We start from the raw sequence: 20,284 nt of genomic DNA, 5'->3' as shown, positions 1-20,284 counted from the left end.
GTTCCTTGAGATGACTTTGTTGTAAATTGGCGCTATATAAATAAAGTTGAATTGAATTGAATTGAATTGAATTAAATCAATATCTCGTTCACTCCTGGACTTCAGCTTGATGCCATCCATGTAGAGGATGTGGCTGATGGTCGCTCCATTCCATAGTCGATATCTGTTTTTAATGATCTGGCTGAGGGGGTTTAGACCCATGCAGAACAGCAGCGTAGACAGAGCATCTCCTTGTTATATGCTGCACTTAATGTTGACTTGTGCAATTGGCTTGAAGTTGAGTTCTCTATTAAGGCTCTTGGTGTCATCTTGAGCTTGTATAGTAACTAGCATTCGAGGATCCATGTGTGAGGCATCGAGTCTTAGGCTTTCTTGTAGTCAATCCAGGCTGTGCACAGGTTGGTATTTCTGGTCTCGCAGTCTCAAGTGAGTGCTTTATCTACCAGTAGCTGGGGCTTTGCTCCTCTGGTGTAACTCCCGATTCCTTTCTGGGCTCTGCTCATGTATTGATCCATGTGCCCGCTCATCTTAGCCGCTATGATACCTGACAGCAGCTTCCATATTGTACAGAGGCAGGTTATTGGGCGGTAGTTGGCTGAGACTGCTCCCTTCTGGTGGTCCTTCAGGCCTGTTTGGCCTGCTTGATCCGCATTGTTTTATGTAATTGAATATTGTCCATATTATGTCATCTTAAATATTTTATTATGTTCTCACGCATTTCTCTTTGTAGCAAAGAGCTTCAACATCTCATCACGTATTATGTGCAGTGGCCAAGAAAATAGAATAAAACAGAATCCACAATGATATTTCACGTTACAGATAAGGTCTTGGTTGTGACTGGACAGAACTTAACATACACTTTTTTCGTGTTTTCTTTCTCTTTTAACTACATGCGTCACAGCATGAGCTTGTCGATATAAGAACATGATATACAGTAATAAGCCTTAACATTATGATCACCTGTAGAATCTCATGCAATCCAATACAGCAGCTCTGCCATGAATTTTATTTTCACAAGATTATAATTTCTCAGTTTTAAAATTGAAATTGTCAGGAAGATAATAATTCTCTGTTCATTTTAAATAGTGTGCGTGTGCCCTCATATTTCGACCTCTTTTACTTTCAGTTTCCTTTTGCAATTACTGGCACATATTCACTCACCTCCCCACTGTAAAACACATGAATTCAGTTTTATACTTATACTTAGAGGAAGACCACCTCCTTGTATTGCCAGTGGGGCTGCAGATGTCTGTTGCATGTTGCACTTGTCTGTTTGCCTCTGTCACTTCTCCTCTCCTCCTGTCCATCCTTTTCTGCTTTCCTTTCTCTTAACTCTTTCTGTCATTCACTTCATCATCTCGTCTGCCAGCCTCTCCCTGCGTTCCCTTGCCGCTTTCATTCCATCTCATATCTTCCTTAATCACCCTCACCCACCTTCCCTCATTTCAGTCAGACTTCCTTCATGTATCCCTAATCGTTCCATCATTTCTCCACTCCTCCCTCCCTGAGTCTCTTGTTATCGCTTCTCTCTCCTGTCTACTCCTTTCCTGGCAGGTACCATTTTTCACTCTGTTCCAGCTTGACTGGCTCAGATAGATAGATAGATAGATAGATAGATAGATAGATAGATAGATAGATAGATAGATAGATAGATAGATAGATAGATAGATAGATAGATAGATAGATAGATAGATAGATAGATAGATAGATAGACATCTACAGGGGTAAACAAATTTTTAATTTGAGAAAAAAATATTTTAACAAATGTTGAATCAGGCTTCAACATAACAAATTGGAAAAAAGTGAGGGGGTCAGAAAAAATTCTGAATGCTCTGTATATAAAGATATATAGAGGGTGTATGAGATTGCTGGATATGGCCAAACATGCAACCCTTCACACATAAAATAACGCCATGCTTTCACACCTGTATATGTACAAAATTAAAGCTGACATTGACTGCCAGGGTCTGTAGAATCATGCAGGTCCACCTAGTGAGAGCTGTACATTAGTGAAAGTGAGAAAGATGCTGAAACAGCAGAAAAAGGGTGTGAGAAAGGAAAGGAACATGGAGGTAGTAGGGAATGAAATACATTAGCCAAGCTTAGCAAAGTTGAGAGGGCTGGACAAGTGAAGTTTGAGTTTAAATGTGAAGAGACATGATCAGTGTGATCGGAGGGCTAATTGCTGCTTCCTGCTGAGGGGAATAAACAGAATTAGAGTTTCATTTGTTTATATATTAATTATTGTAGCTCTAATAAAAAGCATCTCATCCGCATGTGGATTGTACGTTCTGTTTAAAGTACTGTAATTGTGGTGCACTGTGTACAGTAGCAAGATAATTGTGTAGATATTTTCATTAATTTGTTAAAAAGTATAGTTTATTTTTCTTTAGGAGAAAATTATGAGTTTTAAGTATAAATGTCAGGAAACATTAAAGACTATAGTACATCAAATGATGTATTGGATCCATTGCATGACATTTTGTCCAGACATTCAGGGTTTTTTGGTGGGCACAAAAATGTTTTGTTCCACTAGTTAGGTAATTTTTGTGGCTCGGATTAGGACCTGTTGGATGTATAACCATGAAATGGGATGCAACTAGTCACTGATTTGGTAAATTTAGGCAATTCCCTGATTTTTTTTCTCCAGCAATATTAATGAAAAAAGTGTCAAGGACAAATTTATTCAGGTCAAGTAGTTTGCCTAGACCAGACACATGCAAAAGTGATATTTAAATATTCTCGTACCTTATGTTGACCACTGCTTTGCACAAAAAAGGTTATAATGTTTAATCCTCATAGAAATGACAACTAGTATGATGGATATTACAAATACTTAATGACTAAATCATTAAGGATTTAGTCATGGATGTTGCTGGCTCAACGTTACATCTATAAAGACAGCCCTTTTTTGACTTTTGTGCTAAAGAACTATCAAACTGCTCCTTACCATTTGGTATGCTTACAACATGATTAAATGCTAAATGGTCCGCACTTATATAGTGCTTTTCTACCTATTGGCACTCAAAGCGCTTTACACTGCTTGTTATTCACCCATTCGCATTCACAATCACACACACTCACACACTGATGGGGGAGCTGCTGTGCAGCTGGCCAACACTCACTGGGAGCAACTACAATAAGTTGAGGTTCATTGTCTTGCTCAAGGACACTTCGACATGTTACCAGAGGAGCCGGGGATTGAACCAACAACTGCAAGATTGCTGATCAACCGCTCTACCTTCCTGTTCACAGATTACCCATTTTATTGACACCACCCCTTGTTCAGATGATACTTCATCAACATGACTGCAGAATGTATTTTATTTTTTTGAATAGCTGTATGACAGTATCATTTTTCTTGTGGTGACATTACCCGGCATAAAATAGTGCAGTGATTTATTTATATATTTTGGAGTGGATTTTGTTTAAGGGTTCAAGATGCAGATGTATTTAAAGGCTACACAATTAATTAAAACTACAATTTAAACTTTTAACTGCACATTTGAACATAACTACTCTACCTATGAGTAGGACTGTGTGGAATCTACAGTGAATAGTTTTGTCTTCGCTTCAACCAGGAAGAGAAGAAATCAGATTTTTTCTAACCCTGCAGGACCAGAGAGTGATATACCCCACTCTTCGTCTAAAAATATAGAATAGCTCGCACATCCTATGTAGCTCATTCACTGGGAAATAAGATTTTCTTTTCCTGTGAGTGAGGCACAGAGAGCTGGAGGAGGGTGATTTATCAACAGAGATTTATGGGAGTAACACTTGATGTTACTCTCACGATGTTGATGTCCTGATCTTACTGCGGATCACGGGGAAAAAGTATTTGGAAGACGGACACAGAAAAAGATTAATGGCAAACGGGGTAAGGTGATTCATGAAGCCAGAGCAAAAAGTCAACATCTTGGCTTTTAGTGCAAAGACATAAGATGGTAGTTAGGTGAGTTGGAGAAACAGAATAAGAAGGATGCTTCATGAAGATGGATAATAATAGAGAGTAACAATTGTTAGCTTTGCAGTGAAAAGATGAGGAAAATGGACTCTGGAGGAAAAGACAGAGGAAACAATAGAGGTGGGGAGACAGGGTGAAAGTAGCAAAGGAATGCACAGTCATGCTGCTTTCTTAGGTTTTAGATAGATTTCAAGTAAGTCAGCACTGAGCTTTTGTTCCACAGCTGTAGCAAGTTAATGGCCTCTCCAGGGATTTCAACAGCCCATTCAAATCTCTTAAGCTTTTCTGTAAACAGTCATTCTGTTAAAGCAATGTATCATTATCTCTTCTATTCACATACCCAATCAAACTGAGCTTTAGGTGTTGCGGCAGGGAAATGCTAAAAGGAAGTGCACTCTTGTTTCAATCAGCAGGAAGCATTTCATCTTTGTATCTTGCTGGGTAAGCACTGATTTGCTTGTGAGGCTCTTTTGAAAATTTGCCAAGTGGTTGCTGACTTTAAACAGGCATCCTGGGCTGTTTTTAAAAGATGTAGCTTGGCACTGGGAGATTAATTGCACTGACACAATTTTCAAAGAACTGGTGCCATAACAACCTGAAACTAAGGCCCTCATCTGTTACATAAATGTCCAAATGGAGTTGAACAGTGAGAGGAGCTGGTTCAGGTGCCTCTGGTAGATATAGGAAATGCCTTTTAATTTTCTTGCTTGTTTTTGGTTTAAAAAAAAAAAAGCTCGAAAACTTCATATTATATACATGGCATGACACTTATGTTAAAATGCAGTGTATGCAGATCATTAACAGCAGTCTTTTGTAGTTATAGCAATAAAATGAGGCTCTTGGTAGCTACAGTATGTTCTTTTCATAATAAAATGGCACTTCTATAAACACACACATTGGCCTGTGTTTGTTCAAAGGATAAAATGATCCCACGAGCTCTGTTAGTCCCAAGGGGGTTTGTGGTAAATCCCAGAGCAACATTTGTGCACAGAGACATGTCTTTATACTTTATGCTTCACAATGAATAATTCTCCATCACATCTCTTAGAAAAAAGTCCTAAGTTCATTTTGGGAAGTTATTTAACAAATGTCAACTCAATGTGTATTGGTTCATTTATTCAGTGGCATTTTTCCATGCTGTGCAGTATTTTACATTAGGTAACTTGTGGAGTTTGGGCTCTTTGTCCATATAGTCCTTCAGCTGTCAGTGATTAAGCCTATGGTTCCTCAAACACTTTCTCTGCTTGTATGTTCCAAAATGACAGAATGACTTTAAACATCAATCAGACTCTGTGTCAAGTTAGGAGATTGAATACTGCCATAATTAACTATAGGGGTCTTTACAGTTTTTTTTTAGTTTGAGTGAAAATAGTTGACCCCTCTCTCTTTATGGTCCAAGTACCCAATAGAAGGACACAAGAAGCTTGAAATCCATAGCTCCATTTATTACAATTGTAGAGTATTACCTCCGATTGATATTTGCATCAGTTTCCTGTTCAGTCAAAAAAAAAAAGATTCCACTTATCACCATTATGCTAATAGGGATCGCTATTACCATAATGATATGCCATTATAAATAATGAAAGAATGAATACATGTGATTTTAATGAATGTTTTCTTCTTCCCCTTTCATTTTCAGGTTCATTCTGTTTCACAGGAAAGACCTGTGTAGTTTAGTTCATGGCTGACAAATCAAATGATTAAAGAACACTGTAGAGATGTAAACATCTTTTCATTTCTCATTCTCTTCTCCCGCACCACTTTTCTCAGGGTTACCTAGTACTTAATCTTCATAGAAAGCATCTTCATTAAAGCAAAGACTGTCACTACTGTTTTTGGTGAAATCATTGTGGATGTGCGTTTTTACCGTACCACTGAAAAGCTGGTGCAGCAGGATTTCAAACAAGATGGCCCTTTTTTTGAAGGACAAATCTAAAAGCATGATTAAATTATAGGAACATGTAATATTATCTCAGATTGATTCTCTATGTGAGTGTTGGTCAGATTAAAGGGCAGTGGTTGCACAACAGAAAGTTCTCTTGTTCTCGTCCTAAAAAAACTTGCATATCAGAAGCTTTTCTAACATTTTGTGCTCAGTCTGGGGTGAAATAAAAATATATTACTGCAGGACTGAACTGAACTGATATCAGCTTTTTTTGTTCCTCCATTTGTGTTCCTAAACAAAAGAAAGGATTCAGTATTACCAGTACATCCTAAGTTTGGCTCACAGTTCCTTTTACTTCTTTTCTCAGGTGACTCCATCCTCTAAGATTGTTGGTGACTTGGCCCAGTTTATGGTGCAGAACAACCTGACCAGGGCAGAAGTGGAAGAGCAGGCTGATGAGCTGTCCTTTCCACTGTCTGTGGTGGAGTTCCTGCAGGGGTACATCGGAATACCTCATGGAGGATTCCCTGAACCTTTCAGATCAAAGGTACTGTAATACTGAACATTAATAAAAATGTTTCAAGGCAGTTTTAAAGACACTTACCTCTCACCTGTAGGAGATAATACAACCATAACAGTTATTTAGATCTCAACAACCAACTTGTACAATAATATTAATCTGTCGTCTTCTAACAAGTGTGCACACACATTCTGTCACGCACTTGGCTACATCTGACAGCTGTGAGTTCCCAGGAGGATGGAAAAACCATAGCATTGCTCTGTCCTCTCATCTTCTCTGTTTCTGTGCTTCTGCCTACTTCTCTTGTCTGCTCCCTTCATGACCGCAAACAGCGAGCTTACAATTCTTGTACGCAGCATCGGGGGCCAGCAGCTCAAAGTCTCCTGGGGAGAGTTGCATGAATACACACGCACGTGAATAAAGGCAGATTTGTCACACTCTCCCACAAACCTGCTGACCCACACGACATTTCCCAAAAAACTTTTTTTTTTTTTCCCTTTTTTAAAGGAAGAGAGACTAGTGGGTGTTGTCTCCCACAGATGTGGAGCGTTTCTAAGTGGTGTCAATATGTGAAATGTTTTTCTGTGAGCAGGACAGTCATTATGTCACGATGTGTGACAGAGAGTTTCACAATGTGTGCATCTACAGTTCATTTTGAAGCACCTAATTATACAGAAGCTAGATGATAATTAAAATGCAATTAGTTATTTTTTCCATGAACAGTAGTGAATTTAGCTAATCGTTTTTTCCTCGTCAATTTTCTATTTGTTAGCTTTTTGTAAAATCCATCACTTAGGTTTATGAAGTTGTCCATTAATTTATTCATGCATTGTTGTCTTTTCAGTATTTATTTCTCCCTCACATAGTTTCTCCTCTTTGTTTACCCCTGTGAAATTAGCTCTTGCTGTCATGTCAACCTCTAAATCAAGTTGTCCTCCCTCTCTTTCTTTGCACTGCTGTATAGTTCAAATACTTGATGATCAAGTTTCCAAAACAGTCCCACCCTTAACAGCTAGTGATTTTATTTTTAATTTTTAAGTTTTGACATAGTCTATCCCACCTTTGCTACCTTTCCATTAGTATTGATCAGTTCATCTCATATTTCCCAAAATATGTCATTTGCTGCTATCCCTTCAGGATGCATGAGTGCTAAAGGTCACATTTTGGCCTTACACTTTTTAAACTGTATTGTACAAGTGATAATGTATGTTAAAGCTTATGTATTACAGTCTTTTCCATAAGGCTTAGCTACAACCTGCAATGCATTGTTCTAAGTAAATCCTTAACACACATGTAGAAGTGCTGACAGTTTCTCATCTCAGCCAAAAAACAAGTCTGAGTGTTCCTCTAAACCTACCCTACAGATATTTACACCATGACAACAATGACTGCAAGCAAGTGACAATCCATCTTGAGTGTGTAATACACAAACACCAAGAGGCTTCCTCACAAACAGCTTTACAAAAGAAATACCTCGCTCCATCCCTCTGATTCATTTCAATTCAGACTTCAGCTTTGGTGCAGCTTTTTGCTTTCCTTTCACAGCCTTTTCATTTATGTGCTTATTGTGCGCCTGTGTTTACATGCAAGCTAAAAGTCTGAGATAAATCCGATAAATGTTACTGTCACTCACCCCATATCTGGGGGTACTTTTGTTGTATAAATCAAAGTAATTGGTGCCAAGCTTATGTAAGTTAAAGAAAAGTTTGTGAGAAAGCAGAAAGTAAAGCATTATTTTATTTATGAAAGTATTTCTTAAAGCAGCTTGGGTTGCAATGGTAGCATGACAGTTCATTGTGACAGTCATTGCTTTGAGGCAAGAGGTTAATCATAATTTTCTGCTACTTTACAGCTGCATTTGTATATCTTACATGAAGTGCATGTTAAGTGTGATAAAGTATGTTATTTATAAGCTTTAACTTTTCTTTCACTATCTGTTGGCATGTAAGTTGAGGCATATACTAGTGCACTGACTAGTGAAAGACACCCAAGGTTAAATTTGCATGCCAGTGGCATCGAAGAATTGATGTTTCTTTAATGGAGTTACTGTAAAGTGGCATTCATTAGTCAGCAGGCAATCATTTCAGCAATACACACGGAACACCTACTCGCATGCATTCATTTGAGATGCACAGCTGTTTGCATGCAAGGAGAAAACTGTTGAAGAAAATGTGAAGTGAGGTGTGTCGCCATCTTAGATCACACACATTTTGTTTGTAGCGTGGATGGACAAAGAGGATGCACAGGGGAGGGGATAACAAAAATGGGAAGAAAAGCATGAGATGGAGAAGAACAACAGAACAAGATGATTAGAAAGTGCATTCAAGAAATAATATTTTGTTTAAAAAAAACACAGTTCCTCAAGGAAAGGTAGAGGAAACAAATATTAACAAAAGAATGTGGTTTGCAAGAAATGAGGAAAAAGTCCAAATAACCTTGAAGTAAGAGTTTCTTTCCTTCCTTTGTTAATGCACCCACACTTTGCCACTATCTTTTTCAAACAGTTAAACAATCAAGCAGTTTAGGTGTAAGACATCCTCCCAGGACAAAATGTTAATGAGCAGGGACTCCAATGAGACTCTTTGAAGTGTCACACACACGAATGATTCAGCTATCTTTGAACTGCTTGTTCTGTGACTAATGGCATTGGCGCACACACATGTACTCACAAATGTGCTTATATGTTGCGCATACACACAAGGCTAATGATGATGTATAACGCGAACAGATGTGAAAACAGCAGCACAAACATTCACAAATAAAGGATAAATATATGCACAGGATAAGGACAATGCCAAAAAAGAATTTGCCCCTAGCTATTTGAGATTTGCTTCAAATGTAAAGTGCTTTATACATAAAATCTATTATTACCCCCATTGAATGTTTCAACATTGAATTGTAGGCACTATATTTTGGCTTTTCTCTCCGAAAGTATTATTTTATGTCGAAGTGAAAACATGAAGTGAAAAAAAGTATTCAAAGTTAATTAAAAAAAAAAACACAAAAAATAAGTGATTGCATTAAGGCTGTCACTTAAATTATCAATGGTGCAGCCAATCTGTTTTTAAAGTCACACAGTGAAATGGAGATCACCTAGTGCTATGTTTCAACAATTGTATTATAAATGGATCTGCATCTAGAAGTTTGGGCACTTGTTAGTTAGCATCCTGGCCAAAACTTACACCAGTAAGAGAAAAGAAGGAAAAAAAAGAAAGGAAAAAGAAAGAAAGAAAGGAAATTTAAAAAAGATGTTGTAGAAGTCGACTAATAGAAACATAATTAACACATTCGCTGCTTTTAATTACTCCCGACAGTTTGGGACAGAGCAGCGTAATCCAAACTTTGTACAAGAGGGCTCCCAGGATAAATTCTGACTCTACTGTCTCTAAATAAAGTCCTGAGACTTTCAGGGTTCCAGTGCATGTGTTAAAAAGGCTCGACTGTGCGAGAAGGGGACTAAGGAGGCCACAAACACATACGTGACTGAACCATTGTTTGCTGAGTTCAGTTTGACAGGAGAAAATATAATTAGCACAACAATTTATTTTAGTGTTCACAGTACTAGCTAAATAAAAATGATCACACCTTTTCATGTTGGCATGCTGCTGTGTTTTCATAGTTTAACTTGTCTAAATCGTTCTCAGCAGATGTTCATTAGCCTGCTAAGTCAGATCAAACACCCAGTTTTACTGAATGTAAGATGCTTCTTAACAATCATGTTCAAACAGGTTGAAAAGCTAAATGAACTTTTGAACAAGAGCATTAGTTTGATTTCCCACATGCTGCAGGGGGTTGCACAAGTGTGTTCAAGTCCATTTATCATTTTCACGTTATCATTTTTTTTTTTATTTCGGGGGTGGTTTTACCTCAGTTGGTAAGGGAATCGTCCATCGACCACAGGGTCAGTAGTTCGATCCCCAGTCCTTGCTATATGTCGAAGTGTGTCTGGGCAAGACACGGAACCCCCAGCGCCCTTTCCCATCCCCAGCTGTGCAGTGCTATTCCAAGCCCAGTAGAAATTGGGGAGGTTGCGTCAGGAAGGGCATCCGGCATAAAAAAAAAAAAAAAAAAATTTAAGTGACATGACTTTGTAGAAATCTGTTTTCACAATGAAATTTAAATAGTTTAAAAAGTGAAGTTATATTGACTGTGATTCAGTGTTAAAAACGAATAAGAATTTCAAATTTTTTATAGGCACTGTACAGAAGATACTGTATAATAATTAATTCTATGCACAAAGCACTTTGCCTTAAGTTAGTATTATACTGTACCTGAATGAAGCCTAACAGAGATCAGCACACACAGATGACTAGCACAAAAGCTTTGCTGTTGTCTTATTCTGTATGCAATTCCAAGAAACCTTTGGTAGAGCACCGAAGCAGACTAAACAGGCTAATTGTATGGAGATTCCTGCAACTTCGCCTCCCTTCCTCTCAGCCTGTGTAGTCTGTGTGATCAAAAGCAGAGAAAGTCTGTGAAAATAAAAACAAAACAGTGGCCTTTAGGCGAAATGCCTCAGTCTTGACATAATCCCTTTCCAGACATTATTAGTAGCCTGTGATGGATTGTCTCTACGAGCTGTGTCAGATAACAACCACTGTGTGGGCAGATAAAATGTCATCATTTGTCTTATAGCAGCCTCCACTTTCCGCAAATATCCACTTTCTTTCAGTCTCGTCTTTACTATTTCAAAGAAAGAAAGAATGAGGATGTTGTCACATTCTGCTGCAGTCATTTGCTGAGCTGATGGTACTTTACTGGAGAGAAAAAGACGTATTGAGAGAGTGGGAGAGATGGGGGGAACTAATGTGGAAATCACTGCAGATCTTGACATAACAGTGGTGCCAGTTTTATGCAAATGTAAAAATAACTTGCATTAATAAGTTTCATATACTCTCCAATTCAAGTGTTTCTCTCCTGCGTCCTCTATCTCTCAAAGCAGCTCCCCATGTATCTGTCTTTCTCCGCCTCTCACCCTCGTTTCTCCCAAAGTTGCAGTCACACTTTAATGTTTTGACAGCTTGCAGCTTTCATAGAGACATATAGTTGTGAAGTACAATGTTTTACCCGCATCCTACATGCTCCAGAGTCCCATGGGGACGTTGTGAGTGCAAAAACATTCAGAGACACTACGTGACTTTGCATAAAAACTTTCAGTAATCTGTTGTTGCTGTACACCCTCACACCTTAAGTCTTTGTTTTTTCTCTTAATGCCAGGTCCTGAAGTCACTCCCCCGTATTGAGGGTCGCCCTGGTGCCTCTCTGCCACCTATGGACTTTAAGTCCCTGGAGGAGGGTCTGCGAGCTGCACATGGTGATGAAATCACCCCAGAGGATGTGATGTCAGCAGCCATGTACCCCAAGGTGTTCCAGGAATTCAAAGAATTCACTTGTAAGTGGGCACATTTGATCATTCAGATTTGATCAAGGTTGCTTGTGATTAGATGGTTTAAAAGTGCAATGTTTAATATTTACGGTGCCCTGTTAGCAGAAATTGAAATTGATTGTGTTTTTATTTGCTTCAGAGTAGTAGCTTTAATTTAGCACCGCTTTGTTAGATGTTGTGGAAAAAGCATTTTACCAGATAAAAATGTAGCCTACATGTTATGTTTTATTAACAGTTTAAAAAGCAAACACCTAGTTTGAAGATGGAGTCAGTTTGACTTTAATGAAACTTAACATTTAAGAATACAAACAATAATGAGTTAAATGGCAGAAAAACAGCAGTCACCTAACAAAGTAGCAGATCCACTATAAACAAAGCTTTTAGTTCATGTTTTTTCATGCTATGCCTCGATCCAGGTTTACATGTCACCAAACTTATTGTGTAGGCATAGTTATGCTTAATATAACTTTTATCTATCTGTTGCTGAGATCACGACAGAGGGAGGCCACAATACTGTCACTGGGGCTTAAAGATTAGCACCAGCCAATAAGAATTTTTCATTGTAAAGTTAAACAAATAAATAAAAATGTAGTTTTTTTGGCTGGTCAGGGGGTCATATACACAGCACACCAATCCCATGTATCTAAAGGGGCTAAAATCACAGAACCCAGAGATCATCTGTCATTCATATAGTGAACATCTGAAGCACATGTTACAGGCGTCAATCCACATTTTGTGGTAGATAAGAGTGTGCACACACACAGCAGCAAGTAGCAGGGGAAATGAGAAGACTGTGATGTTGAAAGTTCAGTAGGAGTCTTCTAGAGGAGGTAAACTTGACTGGTAGTTGTTAAAAGCACCTACTGTGGTGTTTAGTTTCCCAGATTATTGCAACCTTTGCTGTTGCTTTGAGGAGGAAAGAAATGTTAGCATTTCTGTGCTCTTTGTGAAGGTTGTTTATTTACTGTTCAGATGTTCCTTCACTGCTTCAAGACCAAATACGACTGTTAACCTGATCCTAACATGCAACCTTTTTCTAAGCACATTTCTGAATTTTTAGTCAAATCAAATATACACTCATTTAATTTAAAGCACCTAAATATGTCCTTTTATTTTAACATTTTTTTCCAGCTAACTTTGGCCCAGTGGACTGCCTCAGCACCAGGCTCTTCCTGGATGGACCCAAGATTGCTGAAGAGTTTGAGGTACTCAACTTTAGCTTTAAGCACAAATTGAATAAATACTGAACTAATCCTATTGATATCATCCCTTTTGTTTTATATATTTGGCTTAAGAATGGCTGTAAATCATGTCAGTAATACTACCATGATGAATTAATATTACTAATCATTCATTTAATAATCCGTTTAGTGTCTTAATTAATTCTCATGTAATAGCAGTTAAATAATATCCAGATAATATCTGCAGGAAGGGATTTCTTTCATCAGTGCAGTGGGCTTGTATCTGATGTAGTTTGCTGTAGAGTCACAGTAAAGTGCTGATAAAACAGTGGGGAGGACAGAGATATTAACACTTTATCAAGGGAACAACACACATCATTTCTGAGCTCTCCAGTCACCGCATTGGCCTTCCTGCACAGAAATAACAGATTCATTTTGTCAAGTGATGTTTGACAGTGAAATACACTGGGGGCTAATATCTCGGACCAAATGCATCATAGACGTTTGTACAGGCTCCTACCAGTCCCTTATTCTCCAACAGGGAGGCAGCTGAACGTGCAGCCCAGTGAAGAAACAAAACAAAGCAGCCAAACTACCTTATGTGCAAAGCAATTAGCGGAGCACAGGAATGTAACATTATCTTGGTGAGAGGATGTGATAATTGGCTGTCACTTCTAACTGTAATGCCACGAAATGTGAAATGGAAACATTTCTGGCGAATGTTGCCTTCTAAGTATGAAAACCTTTCTTGTCAACTTCAATATGTTACAGTACATACCCACCATCAGTAAGTTGTAATTTGATTTTAACATATGTGAATATACGGTTCCATATGTTTACATGTTGACTGCTGTGCTGATCGACAACACGTTTGAAGCCTGTGCACGATCTGTTTTTTATCCAGATCGTGCTGCACAGAAACCATTTCAGCAGAATGACAGCAGTAACCACTGAGGAGCAAAATTCAAAGTAAGGGGACTGTACCAGTCCAGATATCAGAATCTGACATCAGATCTAAGAGAAGTTTTGCACTGCTCCTGACGGAAAGGTTGAAATAGTCTTTCACTCAATATGCCAGCAAGTAAAGAATTGTTTTTTGGAGAATATTTAAAACAGAAAGTCTGTACACAGTACAGTCTAGCTTTTTTTTTTGTTGTTTGTTTTACTTTGCCATTAGGTTATTGGGAGGATTACAGGGAGGAAAATAATAGCTTAAGGCTCCCAGTATTTATACCAATACCATTTTCACATGTTGTATAATTCAAGCATTTAAAAAGGGGGCATTAAAAGTAGCTTTTTATTTAAATGCAGACAATCCTGTTTAATTATGTAGGAAATACATCACCACAGAATTGATTTCCCACCTTTAAAACCACTTTATGTTAATTTGTTGAATGTGTACTACATCAAACTGCTTTCCTTTGAAAAATAAATAAAAAAATAAATAAAGGACAATTAACTGCTAGTTTTTGTCCAGGCTGTAGAAATATTTTAACAAATATGAGAGCCAATTCTTTCTACAGAAAGAATAAAGGAAATGACGGTTTGTGAAGTTCAGTATTAAAAGAAAACTGCAGCTTCTACTTGGACAGTTGAGTCATCTCTATTCTGCCCTCAGCATTAATATATCTTCGGTTCGTTTCTATTATATAGCTTAATCGAAATGTATTTTAACGGGTATATTGGTTCCTTTATGAAATTAACATTTGCATCTCGATGTATAAGGGAGTGTACAGTCCCCCTGTTACCTTCCTGCATTTGCTCAAGGCTCATGTCTAGGCTGCATCAATCAGACTCATCTTTCTAGCAGCCTTAATTATAATCCCACCAAATCCCCAACACACATCATTCACTAAACATCATCTGTTCCTTTTCTATTCATCGAATTCACTTCTCGCAATATTTTCTTTAGATTCTCTGAGTGTGAGTAACTTACACAAAGCTATAACTGACAGTGATTCAGAGCTGCAGAGTCAACCATGTTTAACTATTGCTTCATTTCACTGCAGCAAAATTATTCCAGGCTGGTGTTAATTGATTTTTATATTAGCAAGGACAGGGGGAGCACCATTACACTGCTGTTGCTGCTGCTGCTGCATTGTTATTAAAGAATAAGGAGCTGCATTGATTGTGCTGATCTAGTATTGACTCTACAGACAGTCAGACCTTCCAGCATGCTGTCTTATGAATAACCGCAGGGTGTGTTTCATTTGTAAGTTAGACATCTTGCACAAGGCTCACGGTCAGACTTTGTACAATAATTTGGTAGGAAGTCACAGTTTGATGCATCATGTCATTTTTTTCAAATTCCTGCAACATTCTAAATTGTTGGCTTAAGTAAGTCTATATTCCAAACCATATCATCCATGTACAAATATCCAATAAAATCCTTAAAAAAGCTATAGTTGGATCAGGACTCATATGGACAATGTGTTCCCAAGTAGGCAAATATTTAGATATAACGTTTGTGCAGCTTACAAATTGAATCACTAGCAATAGTCCAAAATGGGTCCAAAATGAGAGAGTTACCTTGAGCGAGGTTGTTTAAACTGCCTCCTTACACTGGGAGCTCAACCGAGCGGTTGACTCTGTTTTCTAACAAATCATAGATATGTATTTTCTTGTGTGATTTATGCCCATCAAATAAATCTGATTGTTTGGTGTCTAGAAATGACATCGTCTACCTCAACTTTCACACATGTTCCATGTCATTTCTGAGGTGCTGCGCAGCTCCGACTCACTTTCGTTTTTTTCAACAGCTTTCAGACAGTAATATTTCTGCACCGCATCGCCACCCAGTGGATAACATTGATGTTACATGCACTAAAGCAAAACGCTACAGCAAAATAGCGTAAAAAATAATCAGCCACGCAGTTACAATGCCAGTTAAAGGATTAATAGCCATTTTCTAAATTGCCTATGGTAAATACTGGTTTTTCCCTCAGTAAATGTGTTTTTATAAAATAATATCATTTGTACTTAAGCTTCGTTGGCTTTCAGTGACTCATGGGAAAACTTGTCATTCAGACTTTTCCCAAATGCAGAAATATCTATTTTTACCTGTGGTATAGTCCTGTTAGAAAAGCTGACGCTTAGTGGAGTTTATCTAATCTCCAGTCCTTCAGAACTGTTGTCATTTTTAGACATTTCTGACACTTCGATTTGTGCTTAACATCAGTCCTCACCACAGAAACAAACCTCCTCCTGTTGTCATGACTATAACTACCCCCCCACCCTAGATCAGGTCTGATTAGTGGTACCTGGCAAGAAATGGAATGAAAACATGTCAAAAAAGTGACCTTTCCCATGTAGCCAGGGGTTTCTATTATAGTGGTTTTCTTTATTTTACTGTGAAGAATTCCGGTTACGGTTGAATGAGGCGCTTGCATTACGAACTGTTGTCATTTCTAATCCAATTCATTTTTACTAATGCTGTTCATGACAACAGGCTCATATCATTTACATTTTTTCACAGTGGTTCATGTAATTTAAGGGAATTGCATATTACAAACCATATTTCCAATCAACATTTTCAATTAAACTGCAGCAATTGAGTGTTTAGACATATTGCTGCCTGCAAACTAATTATGTTGCTTCCCATAATTGGGTGCATATTGTGGCTTTGTGTTTGGGTCTCACATTTCCTTTTGTGTAAATTGTATAGCTAGGGGGTTTCTCTTGGGAAATAATAAATGACCTGGCAACCAAACACCAATTGAAGATGCACTGAAAGTGCTAAAAACATCTCTGGGGAAATGGTGAGTTGCCAAGTTCCCTTTTTGCAGATGTGAGGTGTACATATGTGATGACTGATTGACGAGAATGTTAAATAAGTAAGTGGCAGTTTTAACGTTGACCAAGTGAATGTTAGCTGCTGTAACCTGTGAGAATCTCCATGCAGGTAGTGTGGGTGTTAAAGCAAGTCAGCCTGCCTGATTTCAAGTTGTAATTAGGGGAAACTACTGTGATCCCTGTTAATTTAGCCCCTCATTCTTCATGGGATTTGCAACTTTGTGAAACTACAGGATGCAGTTTGTAATAGATGCAAACGCTCAGCAGAGCAAAGCCAAAAACAAGGGTGAAAGCCCCCTCAGGAAGGCAAAGAAGGAAGAGAAACAGAATAATCCTCAACTCTTAACACACTGATATGAAGCATGTTTTATAATTCAGTGTGATGTACCTATCTCAACGATGTCTATATCTCCAGTGTCCATCATCAGTACACCACTTAAAAGTAATGCCTGCCTGAAAATCAGTGGTTTCCTACAGTACCAAATTGATCCTCTGAATAGTTGTCTACATTAATGGGTGCATTGCAAACAGGAGCTATCTTGCAGATTCTGTACAGAAAAAATCCATCCAAATAAAAGCATGTGTACTAGTCTGCTGGTGTACAGTATTTAACATGCCCTAACAAGATGAAAAAAGGGATGAAACAGCTATACAGAATCAGAAATTTGAATTTGCAAAATAAAATGGGTGAACTTGAGGTAGAAGAAAAGCCTTTGAGCTTGTGTTGGCGTTTGTGGCAAATGCACTGTGACAGCAGCTAATGACAGCACCTGTCCTTGACAGATGGACTCACAGTACTCATGCAAACACACTATTAACTGTATATTTGGAACAAACGCTCCTATCGGCTAGTGTGTGAAGAATGCAGTGAAAATGTTGATCAAAACAGATTTAAGAACTAAATCTTTTTGAGCACCGATCAGTTGTTGATGCTGTAGATATAAAAGCTTCCCCAGTAATCATGTGGTATTGTTTAGCTCTTCCTTTCAAGCCTGTTTTAAATCCAGTACATGGGTTTTATCAGCCAAAGAGTGAACAGCAAGCCTGCAAAAGATCTTTGTCTTCTGAACTTGGTGGGAGGATGCAGATTTTTTTGAGTGCAATTTCTGCAAAAAGTTTAAACTAACATATTGACTCTTATAGCCATTTTCTGACAAACGTGACTCTAGACAAAACCAATTTGAGCACATTTCACTAAAGCTGCTTTGTAAAAACCAAATGACAACTACAGGCTATTTACAGTGCATTCGTGTACACAAACAGGCACCTACACACGATGACAGTTCTGTTGATTGCTGTCATTCACCCACACGTATACAGCAGAAACAGGAAGGAAAAAAAAACATTGATTTATCTGACATGTGCTGATGATTCAGTATGGTATTAATCATGTTTGACAGAAATATAAACAGATTTTCACAAACAGAGACTCGGTCGTCTGTGGCCCATCGGCGCTAATATACTGTACATGTTACTCTGGTCGCCACAGAAATCTAATTAGCAGGTTTGGGCAAGTTCAGATTTCACAAGATCTAGATCAAAGTTCAGTTCACACATCAACTAGTTCCCATCCATAGTTCACAATTTAGATTTTTCAACTGTGTTCAAAATTCAACAAAATGAACTATTTCACATGAATTTTGCCCTATAGAAAACACAAGTTCTGTGAGTTATTTGTCATTGGCAGGCCTCAGAGGTGGAGGCATTCATATGAAAGACTTTGGGTAGCATGTCCTCTCATCTGCATCTAGTTCTAAATCGACCCGACACTCATGTTTGTCAGGTTTCAAAAATGCAAGTTCTGTCTTTAAGAAAGTCAGCTAAGGGACCCTTTTGTTTTTCACCTGGGCTGAATAAGCTTGTTAAATGGATAAAAGAGGAGTTAAGAGTCATGGGATGTAGTGGTTACAACTCCAAATACCCTTCATATACCTATAATTGATTATTAGGCATGGTCCTAATGTTCATGGGGGATGGACTAAAGGGCAGCATGAAAAAAGGGAGAAAGATTGTGTCTTAGGCCTGATTCTCCAGCCAAAAAGATAGAGGTCCAGTGGACATGACTGTCTGTCTGAGAAGAATATTGCAGCAATTTAGGGGCCAGAGACCCTGAAATTGGTGCGGGAATACGAAAAGACAGTAGGAAAAGCAGGAGACTACAGAAACGATCTCATAGCAAATGCTTTAACCAAAACTGTTTCTGCAAGTTTTCTATCGTGTTGTCTCCTTTGACCCTGCCCCGAAATTTAGTTGTTTCTCCCGTGAGAAGGCTTCTGACTCCGATTTGCTTGCGCTGTATGTGATCCTTGTATGGAATGCAACTGATTTCTCCTAACATTTTCTGGAGTTTATATGTGAAACAGACACAATTTGTCTCCCATTTTTAATTCATCCCTACGACTCTTCTTCTCTCACAGTCTCTATTATCCACCTAATGAGCCTCTTCAGGCAAGATTCAGTAAGTCTGGAAATTCAACAAATTCAAGTATTTTATCCACTTGGAACCAAATGCTATCACTGTGCAATCGATATGCTACTGGCTATTGAAACCCATGGCTACAAACATAGTATGACATCAGGCACAGTTCAAAACATGTTTTAGTCAAAGAAATTATTGCTCCAAAATGGTATTTGAATTTTACAAAAAGAAACTCTGCTTCAAGGTACTGCCAGAATAAACAAGCTACATTAGGGGAGTATAATGCCAAGAACGCAGCAGATCCAAGGCTAAGTTATAGAACATTTATAATGCATGAGAGATGCTATAGTAAAAAAAAAACATTTAAAAAACTACATTTTAGTATAAAATCTTTGGGAAACCCCTTGACAGTGGAATTCTAAAGTTACAGTTTAATTGAATTAAAACTGTGCATTTATACTGGATATGTATATTAGTATGTAGCACATGCTTATAGTTAGCAGCTATTGTGGAAATGGAATGCAGCCTGGGTCCCCTGAGTCTGCACTCAGTTTGAATCTCTTGCAGAGGCTAGTTGTAGAAAGTGACAAATTTGCTACTTTATTTAGCTGAATGATAGTCTAAATGTTTTATAAGTTGCTTTCTACTAAGAGCGGAGAGAAACTAATATGATGAAAGATTTCTAGGACAGCTTATTGGGCTCCGGTACTTTACCTGCACAATTACATTTAAAAGTGCAAGCAGGCCATTTATGCCTAACATGGACTACGGTACACTTCATACTGTAGAAAGAATTGATATAACCACTAGGATCAGTGTGTTCAGTTCATACAAGTGTACGTCTCAATATGTGTGATGTTTTACATTTTGACATAGTGCAATGAAGTTGCCTTGTTTGCTCTGTAGAAAGCAGCTGTACAAATACAAGTTACAGACACATGTTCAGAAGACTCATAAATCTTGTTGCTCTCTTCAAAGGGACGCATACTGTATTTTTCATGAAAGCAGTTGTGAGGAGATGTAGTGTGAAGCCACACAGTTGGAAAGGGGAAGGCAGTTTTGTTTTTTGCAAAGTTCTGCCAAGAGCCTGACAAAACGGCACAGGCTACAGGGAAGTTGAGTGTAAAGGAAGGTGGA

At 38.2% G+C, this 20,284-nt stretch overlaps 1 protein-coding gene across 1 annotated transcript in view; it reads left to right on the top strand.

Annotated features, from left to right (window-relative positions):
• The window catches only part of pcxb (pyruvate carboxylase b), a 255,727-nt gene that overhangs the window by 228,760 nt on the left and 6,683 nt on the right, over nt 1-20,284 (top strand). The window contains exons 22-24 of the mRNA XM_067525430.1: nt 6,217-6,396; nt 11,587-11,761; nt 12,887-12,960. Coding sequence (XP_067381531.1) covers nt 6,217-6,396; nt 11,587-11,761; nt 12,887-12,960 — 429 coding nt within the window. The remainder of the gene's footprint in view (nt 1-6,216; nt 6,397-11,586; nt 11,762-12,886; nt 12,961-20,284) is intronic.

This window comes from Channa argus, chromosome 12 (genome assembly GCF_033026475.1).
Source record: "Channa argus isolate prfri chromosome 12, Channa argus male v1.0, whole genome shotgun sequence".
Classification (NCBI taxonomy): Eukaryota; Metazoa; Chordata; class Actinopteri; order Anabantiformes; family Channidae; genus Channa; species Channa argus.
Note: the sequence above shows the minus strand (reverse complement) of the source record. Positions and strands in the feature narration are given on the sequence as shown.